This window comes from Ictidomys tridecemlineatus, chromosome X (genome assembly GCF_052094955.1).
Source record: "Ictidomys tridecemlineatus isolate mIctTri1 chromosome X, mIctTri1.hap1, whole genome shotgun sequence".
Lineage (NCBI taxonomy): Eukaryota > Metazoa > Chordata > Mammalia > Rodentia > Sciuridae > Ictidomys > Ictidomys tridecemlineatus.
Window position 1 is genome coordinate 491,193 of NC_135493.1, and position 17,290 is coordinate 508,482.

At 39.8% G+C, this 17,290-nt stretch overlaps 1 protein-coding gene across 4 annotated transcripts in view; it reads left to right on the forward strand.

The window, feature by feature from the left end:
• The window catches only part of Tmlhe (trimethyllysine hydroxylase, epsilon), a 62,851-nt gene extending 49,116 nt beyond the window's left edge, over positions 1-13,735 (forward strand). For 3 of the 4 annotated variants that reach the window (XM_040287481.2, XM_040287498.2, XM_040287491.2), the window contains 2 exons: positions 11,793-11,931; positions 12,950-13,735. In XM_040287481.2, the coding sequence (XP_040143415.1) occupies positions 11,793-11,931; positions 12,950-13,081 (271 nt within the window). In that variant the 3' untranslated portion in view covers positions 13,082-13,735. Of the gene's footprint in view, positions 1-11,585; positions 11,752-11,792; positions 11,932-12,949 lie in introns of those variants that run through there. The other variant, XM_040287499.2, reaches the window with a different exon arrangement.
• Positions 13,736-17,290: the final 3,555 nt, after the last annotated feature.

Below are 17,290 nucleotides of genomic sequence, written 5' to 3' on the forward strand. Positions count from 1 at the left end.
CATTATACAACAATTTATATTCTTGTTATAATTCCCATGTAATAATAAAAAGGCCAACAGCATTTTGGGAAGGGGCAGGTATTAAAGGCTGAATTTTAAAAATGAAAATATCTATTGAAATAAAAAGTATCCCACTCATTTAATTGACCTCAGTAACCATGCAGATAGGGTACCCAAAGCCACGATGACAACATTTTTGTCTCTAGCCCAGATTTATGAAAGATCCTAACCAAAGTATCCAATTGTCTTCTGGATATCACCACTTAGGTATCCTGTAGAATCATAAATATGTCATATTCAAAACCGAACTCATCATCTCCATTCATTTTAATCCTTCCCCTCCACTTATTTCACACATTTCATTAAATGGCACCACCATCCACCAAGCTGCATAAACCAGAAGACAAAAGTCACCTTTAGCTTTTCCCTCTCCTTCACAGTATACAACCATCATCAACTCTGCCCCCTAATTTTTTCTCAAACCATCCACTGTTTTATATCCACAATGCCATGTTTTCTTGTGGGGCCACTGTTATCACTCTTCTATACCACTGCTAAAGTCTTGACTGGTCTCCTTGCTTCCACATGAGTTGCCTTCTATTAATTATTTGATCTATAACTAAAATAATTTTTCCAAAATATAACACTTATCTTTTCATTCCTGTGTTAAGTTCTGCTATTTCTCCTCAGTGTCTTTCAGAGAAATACCAGGGTCACCCTCATGACTTACAATGTTCTACATCATCTGATGCTTTTTTACTCTTTTAACATCATGCCATATAAGTCAGGTTTTACACATGTATTCTTCCCTGTGTATAGGTTTCTGTAGCCAATTATTTTCCATCTTACAACAAAGGTTTTGCTTATTCTGTCATACATTTGAATTGCCCTTCTTATCTTATGTATTACAAGCTAACTTCTATTGTGCATTAATTCAGTTTACTCAACAAATATTTCTTGATCATCTACCAAGACACAGGCACAATTCTTAACTCCAGACATGCAACTGTGATCAAAACACAAAAAAACTGTGGCCCTCATAAACTTCTAATTCTTATAGCAGATAATTAATAAGTAAGAAAATATATGGTATATCCAATAATCAAGAATGTATAGAGTGCAAAGGCAAGGTCTGGGGACAAACTCAGTGGTAGAACGCTTTCCTACTATGTGCAAAGCCTTGGATTTAATCTCTAGTGGTGAAAAAAATTCTTAGACTACAGAGGCAGTGTGGAGATAACTACAAAACTTGATACACATGACAAAGAGTACAGACTTGGTCATCAGAAAAACTTTTGTGAAATGTTTTGTTTATTCAAATAACTTAATTCAAATCAAATAATTAAATAATATTTTTTTCTTATTACACATATACAGCACATATTTTCATATCTCTGGTTATATATAAAGTATGTCTTTTCAATGGCATGCTTATCCTGTATTCATCAGTTTCTAATTGCAATAATAACACCAGAAAAATTTTTTTAAAAAGTTGTTTCCCCTACCTTTTACCCTGGATTACAGAAGGAGCTATATTGATACTAATTCATTTTTTATCTTAAATATCTCTAGGAAATTCTCCCTCAATCATTTCTTGTGTACACATTGAGTAAAACAGTGAGTAGCTTCTCAATAGTTTTTACAACATTATTAATATTTTCAAACTTACAGAAAGGTTAAAAACATTTAATAGTGAAAAACCATATACCTACCACCTACATCCCACAATCAAGATATTACTATGCTAATTTTATCAACTGTCTCTCCATTTAGCCATTCGTCTATTCATCAGTGTTAATCACATTAATGCATCTTAAAGTATGTTGCACATATGAGTACATATACCCCTAAAATACTTTAACATTTATATCAATTAGAGTTCAATATTTGTATACAATTTTGAGTTAAAATCTCTATGCAGTGATGGTTAAAATGTTAAGTATATACTTAAGACTGAAAGATGCATAAACCTATGTGACCCAAACTACGATCAATACATAAAATAATTTATCAGCTGGGCACAGAGGTACACACCTATAATCCCAGGGGCTAGGGAGGCTGAAGCACAAGGACGTTGATTTCAAAGCCAGCTACAGCTAATCAACTCAGTGAGACCCTGTCTCTAAATAAAATACAAAATAGAGCTGGGGATGTGGCTCAGTAGTCAAGTGCCCCTGAGTTCAATCCCCCATGCCCCCCACAAAAAAACTTGAAATAATATATCACTACAGGAAGTACCTACACACTCCTTCTCAGTCAAACCCTGCACATATACATAAGGAAACCACAGTTTAACCATTTCACCATCATATATTAGTATTGCCTATTCTGAACTAAATTGAATATTTGTGAATAAACATCTGATCTGTTTCCAGTCTGGTGACATTATGAATAAAAACTGCTATAAATAAACATCGTGAAAAAATGATTTTGTGAATATATATTTTCAGTTCACTCAAGATAATTAATTACCTGGGAGTGGAACTGGTGGGTTACAGAACCTACGAGTGTTTCATTTCATAAGCAATTGCAACAAGTTTTACCAAAGCAGCTTTACCGTGTTACCACTGTCCCCAGCAATGGATGAGAATTGTATCTGCTCCATGTCCTTGCCAGTACTTGATGTTCTCAGCCTTTCAATTTCAGCCCTTATGAGGGGTACCTTCTTGGGGTATTGATTTGAATTTCTCTTGGTGACTAATGACGTTGAGCATCTTTTCATGTACTTATTGGCCACTCAAACATCTTTTTTTTCCAATTCTTTATTTTTAAATTGACAAATAGAAATTGTAAATATTGGTCATGTACAACGTGTTGTTTTGAAATGTGTTTACATTGTACAATGGCTAGATTGAGCTCACTAACAGATGCATTACCTCCCATAGTTACCATTTTCCTGTGGTGAGAATATGTAAAATCTACACTCATAGCAATTTTCAAATATGTAATACACTGGTATTAGCTACACTTCCCATGTTACACAATAGAACTCCTCAGCGTCTCCCAGTCTCACTCAGATTTTGCATTCTTTGGTCAACGTCTCTCCAAACCCTGCCCCTAAGCTTCTATTGCCATCTCCCACCTACTTTTATGAGTTAAAACATTTTTAGATTCCATGTATAAGTGAGATCATGTGGTATTTGTCTTTCTGTGCTGGCTTGTTTCACATAATGTTCTCCAGCAGTTCCATCCATGTTGTGTCAAGTGTAGAATTTCATTTGTGTGTGTGTGTGTGTGTGTGTGTGTGTGTGTGTGTCTGAATAGCATTCCATTGTGGATATGTACCATGTTTTCTTTATCCATTCATCCATTCATTGGTATCCAGCTTGACTCCATATCTAAGCTACTGTGAGCAATTCAACAATAGACAAGAGCATACAGGTATCTCTTTGGTATGCTAATATCATCTCCTTTGGAAATATAACCAGAAGTGGGATAGCTGGATCATAGGGTAGATTTGTTTTTAAGTTTTAGAGGATTCTCCATATTGTTCTACATAATTGCTGTAAATAATTTACACCAGCCAACAGTAATATAGAGGTTCCTTTTTTTCCCCCCCTGTGGTGCTGAGGATTGAACCCAGGGCCTTGCACATGCTAGACAAGTGCTCTATCATTGAGCCACAACCCCAGCCCAGGAGTCCCTTTCTCTGCATGTCCTCACCAGCATTTGTCCCCTTTTGTCTTTTTGCTAATAGCCATTCTAACTGGAGCAAGATGGTATCTCACTGTGGTTTTGATTTTCATTTCCCTGATGATTAGTGGTGTTAAGCCTTTCCTATACCTGTTGGCCATTTGTGTATCTTCCTTTGAGGAATGTCCATGCAGGTCTATTACCCATTCTTTAATCCATTACTTGCTGTTTCGCTAATGAGTTGTTTGAGTTCCTTATGTATTATGGGTATTAACCCTTTGTCAGGTATATAGTTTGCAAATATTTTTTTCTCCATTCTGTAGGTTGTCTCTTTACTCTGTTGATTGTTTCCCTTGCTGCCTGGGCTTTTCTTTGATACATGATTTTTAAAAATTATTGAATCAGTCTCAATGCTCATTATTGATCTTTTCAGGTTTTTTATTTATTCATGATCAAATCTTGGTAAGGTGTGTGTCCAGGAATTTACCAATTGGTTCCAGATTATCAAATTTCCTGGCATATAATTGTTCATAATACTTGCTAATATAAATCCTTTGTATTTCTTTGGTGTCAGTTCTAATTTCTCCTGTTTCATCTCTAACTTTATTTGAGTCTTCTTTTTCCCTAGTTAGTCCAGCTGAGAATTTGTCAATTTTGTTTACCTTGTCAGAGAATCAGCTCTTCATTTTGTTGATCTTTTGTAATTTTATCTCTATTTCATTTATTCCTGCTCTGATCTTTATTATTTATATCCTTTTACTAATTTGGGGTTTGTCTTGTTTTTCTAGTTCTTTGAGGTGTGTGATAGGTCATTTGTATGAGGTCTTTTCTGCTTTTCTAAAAAAAAAATTTAGTTGTAGATGGACACAATACCTTTATTTTATCCACTTATTTTTTACGTGGTGCTGAGAATCGAACCCAGTGCCTCACATGTGCTAAGGGGCTGCTTCACCACTGAGCCCCAGCCCCAGACCACCTTTCTGCTTTTTTGATGTAGGTGTCAACTGCAATACACTTCTCTCTTAGTAGTGCTTTTGTCATATCCCATAGGTTTTGGTATTTGTGTTTCCATTTTTATTTCTTTCAAGAAATTTTAAAATTTCCTTCTTAATTCCTTCCTTGACCCATTGGTTGTTCAGGAGTGAGTCGTTTAATTTCTGTGTTTGTATAGTTTCCAAAGTCTTCCTTGTTATTGGTTTCTAATTTTGTTGCCCTGTAATCAGAAAAGATGCTTGATATGATATCAATGTTTCAGCAGTACAGGGTGCCCATGTCCAGGTCTGTCCCAAATCCCCAGTTGGTTTGTTGTCTGTCATGAACTTGCAGAGTGTCTGAGAAGTATAGTCTGAACTTGCTAGCATCCACCTGTGACCAAGTTAGGCTCACATACCTCATTCACATTCACTGTACTTTGTTAAAGTACCATGTGATTTTGCCAGGATTTGGGCCTCACTGTGAAGTCAATAACCCCAGGCTCCTATGCCAAAACTTGGCACCTACCTCCCTTTTCTTTCCCCCAGCAGACAATTACTCTCTCCATGTTGTGCTTCCTGGGGTTGAGGGAGGAAAGGGTGGACAGTCCCATGCTCACCAACGCTACAATGCTGGATAACATCTGGAGCCCACAACCTGCTGAGACCAACCCAACATTGGGGTAGGACCAGGACTCACTCTGCTATGCGCTTTCTACTGCTGTGGCATACTCTGGCCCAAGACCACTGCAACAGGTCACAGGTGATGTTGGCCAAAATAGAGGTCTGATTAGTAGGGGCTGAGTCTACGCTGGCATTGAGGTGGGTCCAGAGACTCTGTTTTCAGGCAGTGGCCTGGGGGTGGATGCTCTTAGGATCTTCTCAGTGTTGGTTTCACAAGCTTGGCACTGAGTTCCAAGACACGGTCCTGTGCTCCCTTTCCTGCCCTGTCTTTCAGAGGGAGTGGTTTTGCTTCTCACTCTGCTGCCCAAGGTTGGGGTAGTGTTGGTGGGGCAGTCCCTTGGATGTCCAAGCTGATCCTAAGCTGGACCACACTTGGGTTATTTTAGTCAGCTTTTTCACTGCTGTGACTAAAGGGCCCAACAAGAACAACTGTAGAAGAGGAAAAGTTTATTTGGGGGCTCACGGTTTCAGAGGTCTTAGTCGACAGAAGGCCGGCTCCAATCCTTGGGGCTCAAGGTGAGGTAGGACATCATGGCAGAAGAGAGTGGGAGAGGGAAGCAGCTCACATGGTGATCAGGAAGCGGAGAGAGAGACTCCACTCTCCAGATACAAAATATATACCCCATAGCTATGCCTCAATTCCTGCCTCCTCCAGCCTCACCCTACCACTTCAGTTACCACTCAGTTAATCCCCATCAGGGGATGTACTCACTGGTTGGGTTAAGGTTCTCACAACCCAACCGTTTCTCCTCTGAACCTTCGTGCACTGTCTCACACCTGAGCTTTTGGGAGACACCTCACTTCCAAACCAAAACATGGGTCTTTCAGATGCAGGGATCTGCACTGTTTAAGGGGTGCAACAACTATCATGCCACAGCTGACAGTGATGCGGGCTGAAACGAGTTTGTCCCGCAGATGCCAGGGTTCCAGTCTAGAGCTCCATCTGAGAGCTCTGGCCTGGGTATAGGAGGCCTCTGTTTTCTCCCTGGTGCTGGGTCTCATGGCTGTGGAACAGCCACTGAGTTCAAAGTCTTGTGCTAGTTGCTCTGTCCTGTTCTCCAGGAGGTGGAGTCTTGGTACTTTTTCTGCTGCCTAAGGCTGGAGGAGCGGTAGTGGAAACAATCCCTTGGCCTCTTTGGCTAACCCAATTCCAGCAACTCAGTTTATGGGGACTGCTAGCCTTGGGACAGGAATCATGGGGCTCTGCCAGGCACTGGGTTTCACCTTGGCAGGACTAGTAGTAGGTTTCAAGTCTAAGATCTGGACTTAAGTCCCTCTCCCTCCTCCAAGTGGGAGGCTTCTCTCCCTATGTTGCACTGTTTGAAGTTGGGGTAGGAGTGATGCAGGCAACTCTTTCCTTCCTGCCTTCTTTGACACATCTTCTTATAACTAAACCTAGCACTGTGGTTTTATGGTGTCTCACCTGGCTTCCTTAGCTCTTGTGAAGGTAATTTGGTGCATAAACAGCTGTTTAAATTTGTGGCTCCTTTAGGGAGATGATCACTGGACATCTTACTCAGCTACCAACCTTGCACTCCTGGCATAAGCCCTACTTGCATATATTAACATGCGCACACGCACACAACATGTGCACGCACACACAGGTTGTATATTGATGGTGTCAGTCCAGTTAGGAGATAGGTACTACATGGTAACTTAAACAGGGAATATTAATATAAAGAATTGGGGTTGCTGAGGTTGTGGCTCAGCGGTAGAGCGCTCGCCTAGCACTTGCGAGGCCCTGGGTTCGATCCTCAGCACCACATAAAACTAAATAAATAAATAAATAAATACACACATTATGTCAAACTACAACTAAAAAATAAATATTTTTTAAAAAGGGGGCTGGGGATGTGGCTCAAGCGGTAGCGCGCTCGCCTGGCATACACGGGGCGCTGGGTTCGATCCTCAGCACCACATAAAAATAAAATAAAGATGTTGTGTCCACTGAAAACTGAAAAATAAATATTAAAATAAAATTTTCTCTCTCTTTTTTTTTATTTACTTATTTTTTAGGTGCCTTTATTTTTATGTGGTGCTGAGGATCGAACCCAGGTCCTGCCCGTGCTAGGCGAGTGCTCTACCGCTAAGCCACAATCCCAGCCGCGTCTCTCTTTTCTCTCTCTCTCCCTCCCTCTCTTTAAAAAACGGGGGGGGGGGGGGGCGGGGGGGCTGGGGATGTGGCTCAAGTGGTAGCGAGCTCACCTAGCATGCGTGAGGCACTGGGTTCAATTCTTAGCACCATATAAAAATTAAAAAAATAAAGATATTGTGTCCACCTAAAACTAAAAAAATAAATATTTAAAAAAAAAAGAATTGGGAACTGTGGCAAAATAGTGAGTGTGCAAAATAGAAATAGTGAGCACAAAAGGAAAATCAGTATGGTGCCCTAGGGCTGAGGCCAAATAGGTAAGGAAGGATAAACCTGGATAAACTTGGAAGGGGTTCAGACCTTCAAGAATGAGTGGCGTGCTTCAGCCACCTGGTAGCAGAGCCGTTTCCTTGTTTGGCCAGGCTGAATCTGACCTGGAGTTTCTGAGCAAACAACAGACCACCCTCTGGAACGGAGGGAGGGAGGCAGGCAATTAGCAACTGATAGTCTGAGTGCGTCATGGAAGTCTGGGTGTCCATGAGAGCAGGAAGACTTCAGAGCACATGGGTTGCATGGGGTGGGTGTGAGGAGTGAGAACTTGCAGAAAGAATGTCTTCTCAGTGTGTATCACTGCAGATGTAGGAGGCTAGTGTGCAGGTCAAGAAGGGGCTTGCCCAGAGAGTCTGAGCAGGTAAGGTTACACGCAGCAGTTGTAGATAGGCAGCTGCATGCAGGATATGATGTGGGCTCTGGTTTATCATGTCAAGAGGCCTATGGAAAGGTTATCACCACACTGAAGCTACAAAGTGGCAGAGGGACCAAATTCTGACTGAGAGGCTGAAGTTGCCTCTACCAGATGTCTTCACGCTCACAGTACAGAATCCCAGCCCGGGCCAGAAACAGCAGGAAAAGGTCTTCCTCTTTCAGCATCCTTGCAGCACTCTCTTCAGAGAAAGCTTAACATTGTGCTTACTATAAAAGAAGGGGGATTCTTATATATCAAGAGCATACAGAAAGGTACATTGGGAACTGAGAGGCAATGAATTGGTAACTTGACGTATACATAGCTGGTTTGAGTTTAATAAGTGATAACTTCACATCCAGATTCCAGGGGATATTGGTCTCCAGTTTTCTTATAATGAGTTTTGTCACATTTTGGTATCATCCTGACCTGGCAAAATTCAGTTTCCCAAAGAGTTTGTGCAATAATGCTACATTCTTAAATTGTAAGGGTGCTCCATCTGATTACAGTGCCCATCATCTTTTGTTTACACCATAATTCTCAAATATTTGTTAGAGTTTACCAGGGAAATTCTCTAAAAATGGAGTTTACTTCTGGGGAGAGTTTTGGATATTAAATTTAACCTTTATTCATCTATAGAGAGCTAGTAAGATTTTTTATTTTACCTTTAGTTGGTGGCTCTTTCCAGAAATTTGTACATTTTATCTAAGTTTTCAAATTTGTAGTCATAAATTCATTCATGATATTTTCTTATTATTTTCACATCTATAGATTCTTTAGTAATGCCAGATTCTTTATATTGGTAAATCTCACTCTATGTTTTTCTTTTTCCTGTTCAGACTAAGAATTTTTCAATTTGGTTGGTCACTTCAAATAGCCATCTTTTTGTTCTAATCCATCAAATATATCTTCTATTCAATCACTGAGCTCTCTTTACTTGGAAAATATATCAACTAATAAGAGGGATGGCTTTTTGTATCAAATAAATTATTGCTTTGTTTTCTTTCCCTCACTCCCAGGCCTCTATTGCCTCACATCAAAGCAGGAAAAAGAAAAAAAAAGAAAAGTTACACAATAATATGATGGCATCACTTTGTGCAAAAGCCCAGGAATAGTCTTATTTTAATCAAAAGAACATTACACAGCTATTTGCTAGTTTGTAATAGACTTTACTGGATGCTTCCTGCTAGTGGCCTTAGAAAACAACATCATCTAATATAAAAAGTTTAATACTAGATTCCATGTGGCCTTGGGCAAATCACAGGGCTTTGTCATTATTTTTTCTTATTTATAAAGTAAGATAATAATAGCTGTACTACTTGCCTCACAGGATTATAACATAGAGGGTCAATAAGATATTACATATGAAAATGTTCATAAACTATATATCTCCATTTGAAGCCAAGAGATTGCAGTTGTGATCCATTAAAAAAGTTATCTTTAGGAAAAAATGTACACAGAAATTACATTGGATTTCTGTTCTCAGGTACAAACAATGAGTCAAACTATTAGGGAAACCTGATTTAAAAACCTCTCTGCTACTTATGAGCCCTGTGGCACATTTAATTTAACTTTCAAGTTTCCTTGAATGTAAAAGGAAGTTAATGACACCTTCTCTTCTGAAATGTCAAAAAGAGTGAATGAAATATTTGTGGAAGTACCTAGCACAGCACTGGAAGTTTCTGGAAGTAAAAATGGGGGATCAAGACTCTGGTGGAGACTATGCTTCCACACCCTATTCTCCCTCTGGGCATAGCTCTTCCAAGCCTGGGAGGAAGCACTGTTACATTCTTTCATTTGATTTTCATAGTATCCCTATGGGGTCCACTAAGCAGGTGTTACTATGCTCATTTTACATATGAGAAAACTAAGAATACTGGCTTTGATTGTGCTATGTACTAAAACCAATAAACACTGTCTGATACCCAAGAAGAGAACCATTGGATGTTTATTTCTCTTTGCAAAGAACATCTTTGTCAGTGTCTGCTAAAGCTGAGCATACCCATACTTATGGCCCAGAAATTCCATTCTTAAGATTATATCAAACAGAAGTGAATATAGATGCTCACCAAAAGACAATGGAATAGAATGTTCAAAGCAGTAGTATTTGTAGTGCTTCCAAACTGGAAATTACTCAAATATTCACCAACAGTACAATGGATAAATAAATTGTGCTGTGCTCACAAAATCAAATGCCATACAGCACCAAGGATGAATAAACGACTGCTGAACAATGCTGTCCTTTAATATTAAATGAAAGAAACAAGACACAAAATGTATGAAGATGCATGTAGAAACATACAGATGTCAATGTGTGTGTAGTAGATATGATGATTCTTTTATATAAAGTTTTGTTTTTCATAAACAGCAAATACTTATCTTTGGCAACAGAAGTTGGGATAGTAGTTACCCTTGGGTAGGAGAAAGAGTGTGACTGGAGAGGGCCATGAGGAAAGGTTATGGGCTTCTAGTTAATTACTTATTTATATGGATGGTAGCGATAGAGATACGATCCCATCATGAAATTCATCATTATTTGTCTGCTTTTGTGTGTTTGTGTGCATGCGTGTGTGTTATACTTCAATAAAAAGTTAATTTGCCTTAGCCAAAACAGAAATCCATTATCTCAGCTAGGGTTTTCCACTGGCTTCCCATGGTGCTCACAAAAAATCCAAAGTCCTTACTGTGGCCTGCATGGTTACACATCATCTGACCCCTGGCGATTTCCTTTGTATCACTTCCTCCACTGTTATTCCCCTTGCTTACTCACCACCAGCCATGTGACCTTCTTGCTGATCTGCAAACATAATAAAATGCCTTTCCACCCCAAGGCTTTGTACTTGCTATTCCCTCTGCCTGGAATGTTCTTCCCTTAGCTGGTTGAATTGCTGGTCTCTCATCATACAGGTACCAGCTCCAATGTCATTTCAAAAAATCCTTCACTCAGCACTCCATCTGAAATAGATTTCCCAGGCATGCTTAAACATATAACACCAATTTTTCTTCCTTCCATCTGCAACTAGCTGAAATTATTTATATATTTATTTCTAGTTTATCGTTTATCTTCCTCAAGAGAACATAAGGGGATCATGTCTGCCATGTTCATCATTGTGTGTTTAGAGCCTAACACACTTTCTAGCTTGTAGCACATGCTCATATAAATGTTAGTATTTAATGAATTAGTTAAGATCTTTGGGTGAACTGTCCAGTAGCTACTATAGCTGGCATCTCTCTCACAAAGGGAGACACATGAGAAGTTATAAGTCATTGAAAAGAAAGCTTTGTTAATACAGCCTACCATGCCATTCTCAGCTTGACGAGGGGCAAGCTCAAATCTTTCCCCAATGCTTCCATGAGCTTTGACCAATAAGGACATACTCTATGAAATATGCTTTAGATAAAACATCATATCTTAAGATGGGGAAAAACCAACTGGGACTTAACTTCTATCCCCTATCCCCAGGTTCTCCAGAGAGAAACAAAATATGATCAGCAGGCAGAAGAGCTCCTCTCTCCAATCCTGTGCACCTAAGAGAATGTTGACATATTGTCAGCTCATCTGCAGAACAAGTAGTGAATGCAGAGAAAACCATTATATAAAGTAGTTCAATAAACAACAGATGTCTTTATTGTGTGTTTGAGATCTTTTTTTCTCACAATTCCACGTTAGGTACAACAACTATGACCGAGCTGTCATCAATACTGTGCCTTATGATGTCGTTCATCGTTGGTATACAGCACACCGGACTCTAACAATTGAGTTGAGGAGACCTGAAAATGAGCTTTGGGTCAAACTAAAGCCTGGGAGGGTATGTCCTAAACTCTAAAGATATCAAATAAGCTTGTTACACAGAAGCAGTGAAGAAAGCCAGGCATGGTGGCACAAACCTGTAATCCCAGTGACTCTGGAGGCTGAGGCAGGAGGACTGTAAGTTCAAGGCCAGCCTCAGGAAGTTAGTGAGACCCTGTCTCAAAAATTTAAAAACAGGTGGGCTAGGGTTGTAGCACAGTGGTAGAGCGCTTGCCTAGCATGTGTGAGGCACTGAATTCAATCCTCAGCACCACATAAAAATAAGTAAAACAAAGGTAAAAAAAATCCTTTAAAAAAATGAAAAGGGCTGGGGATGGAGCTCAGTAGTAAAGCAGCCCGGGTTCAATCCCTAGTACCAAAAAATTTTTAAAAATGGAAATAAAAATAAACAAATCAATCAATAATGGTACTTGTTTAGTATGTGTCGTGTTGTTGCAAAGGAAACAGAGGGGGAAAAAAAAAGTCCTAGGTGCTGGCTGTGGTCCTGCCACTCACTCACTGAATGACCTGGGAGCAGGCCCCACCCCATCTCTGACATCTGTGACTCTATGTGAATGACGAGGGGTTTTAACTGCATGATCCCTAAGAGTCCCTCCACCTTCATGATTCCATTTTTTTTTCATCTTTATTTCCTCTGGATGGAGAATATCTTCATAAAACATAATAAAATAGCTTAACCCTTTGAGAAAGTATAGAGTGAGAAGTAGAAAAGAAAACGAAAGAATCAAATTACATGATTTGCTTTGAAAAGAGGACAATTATTCAAGAAACATAAACCCCTCAAGGGCAGGGCCCATTTATTACCTACTATTGCCTTTGCAACTTCCATTTATCCTGCTACAGGGTTACACCCGTCTGGGCTTCCAAAAGTCTGCTTAATTTAAAAATAAAAATATCGCACAGAATGTAACCATAGAACCACCTAACGCTTTGCTTTTTACATGATCTCTTCTGATTTAGGGTTCTTTGGGTTTGCGCTTGTTCTGATGATGTTTTCTCTTTTTATTCATTCACAGGTCCTATTTATAGACAACTGGAGAGTCCTACATGGCAGGGAATCCTTCACTGGCTACCGCCAACTGTGTGGCTGCTACTTAACAAGAGATGATGTCTTAAATACCGCTCGTCTCTTGGGGCTCCAGGCTTAAATTTGACAGCATTGGGATTAAGAACATACCTGCCACCTTGGCTACCAGAATTTCATATCAGCAGAATAATATTGTGTGAAAATCTACTACATATTGTCTCTCTATCCCATCCCATGAGACAGAAGCGGCCCCTTTCTCTAGCATGGGAACATGTTACAGAGAGGGGGGCTTCTGTCAACCATCTAGTGGGGTAGATCTTTCCCCTAAGCTATAACATGAGCTCACATTTTCTAAACCTTTTTAGATAATTTTGGTAACTATACTTCAGAAACATAGAGAATTCCTTTGATTCTCCATATTGAAATCAAAGCAATACTGAGTAGGTAAATTTTCCTTCTGACTAGGATAGTTAGAATGAAATCCATTCTAGAAATAACACTGATAAATCAACAATTCACCTAAATTTTGGTCTTAATATCCACAAGGGAGAACATGTGGTACTTGTTTTTCTATCTGATCCACTTCCCTTAACATAATGTCCTCTAATCTCATCTATTTTTATACAAATGATAAGATTCTTTTATGACTGGATAGTATTCCATTGCACATATGTATGACATTTCCTTTATCCATTAACCTGTTCATGGGCATCTAGGTTGATTCCATATCTTGGCTATTGTGAATAATGCAGCAATAAACAAGACCATGCTAGGATCTCTTTGGTGTGCTCATAGTCATTTCCTTTGGATACATGCCCAGAAGTGAGGTAGCTGCATCATATGGGAGATCTACCTTTAATTGCGTAAAGATCCTCCATACCGTCTTTCATAATCACTGTACCAACTTACATTTCCATCAGCAATGTATGAGAGTTCCTTTTCCTCCACATCCTCACCAACATTTGTTTTTTTTCTTTTTCTTTGACAACTGACCTCTTAGAGGGGGTCAGGCGAAGCGCTGCCTGCCATTTCTGATATGATTGGTGTTGCTCAGCATATTTTCACGTCTCTGTTGGCCATCTGAATGTCTTCCTTTGAGTCACATTGACCTAGGTCTATTGCCCCCCCCCCTTTTTTTTAAAGAGAGAGAGAGAGAATTTTTTTTTAAATATTTATTTTAGTTTTTGGCGGACACAACATCTTTGTTTGTATGTGGTGCTGAGGATCGAACCCGGGCCACACGCATGACAGGCAAGCGCGCTACCACTTGAGCCACATCCCCAGCCCTATTGCCCATTTTTAATCAGGTTATCTGTTTTGGGGCAACCGAGTTATTGGGGTTCTTTACATATGCTGGATGTCAACCCCATGCCATGTGTATTGTTTGGAAATAATCACTTCTCCCGCTCAGTAGGTTGTCTCTTTACTCAAGAGGGTTTACTCTGCTCTTCAGAAAGAAGCACCTTAACACCCTGAAAAACTATTGAGGATCCCAAAGAGTTTTGGAGTTTAGGTTGTATCTACTGATAATAATTATCTTAGATTTTGAGAGTCAGAAATATTTAAAATTCAAGAACACAGAAGCACACATCCCTCAGCTATCAGAGACAACATCACATGTCATGTCACCTCTGGAAAAGATGAGATGATGGGAGTGAAAAAGAAAGTATCACCTTACTGTTATTGTAAAATAGTTTCATCCCTGTATTGCTACAGTATGACGAATACAATTCTTTAGGGTAAATACTGAGGAGCGCGGATTAGCTGGATGCCATTCCTCCAAACTCAGAAAGTCAAGATTCATGTTTCCTCTCATGTCAAAGCTAGAAAGGAGAAAAGGAAAAGGAATGGTGGCGGAGATATCTCATGAAAGATAAAGGGAGACAGTAGAGAAGAGGAAAGGTACCAGAAGGAGAGGAAGAGGGGAGGGAAAGGACAATACTGGGCAACAATACTGGCCAAATTATATTGTTGTATTGTGTCCATGTATGAATATGTAACGAATCCTACCATTATATATAACGTACCAGTAAAAATGTGGAAAAACAGTTTTATCCCACAGACCCACTAAAAGGGCTTCAGAAACTCCCAAGAATCTTTGCTGGCGGGGAGGAAGATTGAACCCAGGGGTGCTTAACCACGGAACCACATCCCCAGCCCTTTTTATTTTGAAACAAGGTCTAAGTTGCTTAGGGCCTCACTAAGTTGCTGAGGCTTGCTTTGAACTATCGATCCTCCTGCTTCAGCCCCCAAGTCACTGGGATTACCCAGCCCCCCAAGACTCTTTAGACCATATTTTGAGAACCAATGGGCTAGATGATTGGTTCCTTGGGACAGCCCTTTACATAGGCCTATGGATTGAAGGGTTTGGCTGAAACCCTAGATTTTGCTTTGTAGTGTCCTAGAACTGTAGACATTGTAGGAATTGTTTGGTAACCCAAGCTCAGTGATAACCTGGGAACTGAATTCAAATATAGTGTTTTAATTTCTTCGAAGAATCATCGCTGTCTAACTCACCTCTGAAGAACTTAAACTCCCAAGTCACAACAGTTCTTGTGGAGCAAACCCATCACTTTGGTAGTTATATGGGGGAAATTTGTAGGGTTTTCAGAGACTGCTGAGGTTCCACATGATAATATTCCCTCCCTCCCCCGCCACCCCCCTCCACCACCATCACTAACAAACTTGTATTTCGGCAATTTGGTGGCATTTTAGGAGGTAATGTGTTTTCCTCCATTTATGATATTTTTCCTTCTCTTAGAATGTTATGTTAATGGCCAAGATGTGACTGGGTCATATTTAATGCTTTCTTTCCTTTATTTCTTGAATGACCGATGTGTGAAAGTGGGATGGGTGGGGAATGTATGAGGCTTCTGTTCCCGTGGCTTTCACTGAAAATGAAGCTGTACAATAACCACATTGAGCACTGCACAATGATGAAACAACATGTAGGCCAGGGTGCACCCTACAGAAAAAAAATATATATCATTAAGAAATATAGGAGTCATAAAGGAAAGAAAACTTACAGAGAATAGAGCCTAATCTGAATTTTTCAGTGAGTTCCCAGGAAACACTTGGTAGTCTATGCATTATTTTATTGATCCATCCAGTGCTCCAACATGTGTTCTCAAAATATTTCTGCATTTTATTTTTACCATGAATCTTTAGGAGTCTTCCCTGAAATCTTTATTCCTGTCAGGTCAAAGGATTGAGAATTAATTTGGGGACCTAAAGAATTCTCTTTGCTATTATGCACTCCTCTAAAATACGTCACCATTAGTCTTCCCCAGGACATTTGCCTTTTTTGAAGTTTTGTATAAATTAGCCTTGAAGATTACACCATAACTGAGGTTAGCATTGATTTATGACAAGTGAAGGACATACTCTTGGGTCTGTAAAGACAAGGACAAAAATTTCAACTTACCACCCTTACTAAAGGACTCCCCTTACCTTGACTCTCCTGAATTATTAATGAAATAGTTCACTACCACACCCTCCTTTTCCTAAATGTTTAATCAATCCTTCTCAATGATGTGCTCCCTTCAGAGGAAGAAAGGGAGGAAGGGAATTATTGGACTGCTGATCATGTATTGAAACATGGTTGAAAAGTTTCCATGTGGGGTGTTCCCTTCCCACTCCTATTCCAGGTGTTTCTGAGTATATAACCCTGGGTCTGTGTCTACCAAGCTCACTGTAGACTCACTTTTACCTTTCTTCTCTGGTGGGATGGGATCAATAGTGTCAGGAGCACAGCACCTAACATGGTGCCTTACAAAGAGTAGTTTCATAATACAGATTTGTTGGGAGAGGAAGAAATGAATGAGTCCTTTTCAGACAAACTCATCAGAAATTACCTCATTCTCTGTATGTCCTTTTCTGTTTGGCAGCTGACTGGCATCAAATTTTGTTTGCCTTTGTCTACAATGGCCAACCCTCTCAGAGTGCCTGGGGCTGAGGAGTTTCCTGTACTGTAAAATTGGAAAAGTCCCACACAAACCCAGGACTCTTGGTCAGTCACCTTGCCTTCTTGCTGGGAGCTATTTATTTTTCTTTAGTTTTCATCACCGGTTTCCCTTTCTTGTAAGTGTTTATAGATCACAGACTGTGGAGTCCGTGGTGAGAAGGAAAAAAGAATGTATGAACTATGGTGTGCTGTGGAGGTTCCCAACGTGTGGTCCCCAGACCAGCAGCATCAGCATCATTTGACAATTTCTTTAGAAATGCAACTGTTCACGTCCCACCCTGACCTACTAAATCAGGAACTCTGGGAGTGGAGACCACCAGTTTGTTTGAGCAAGCCCTCCAGGGGATTCTGATGCACACCAAAGTT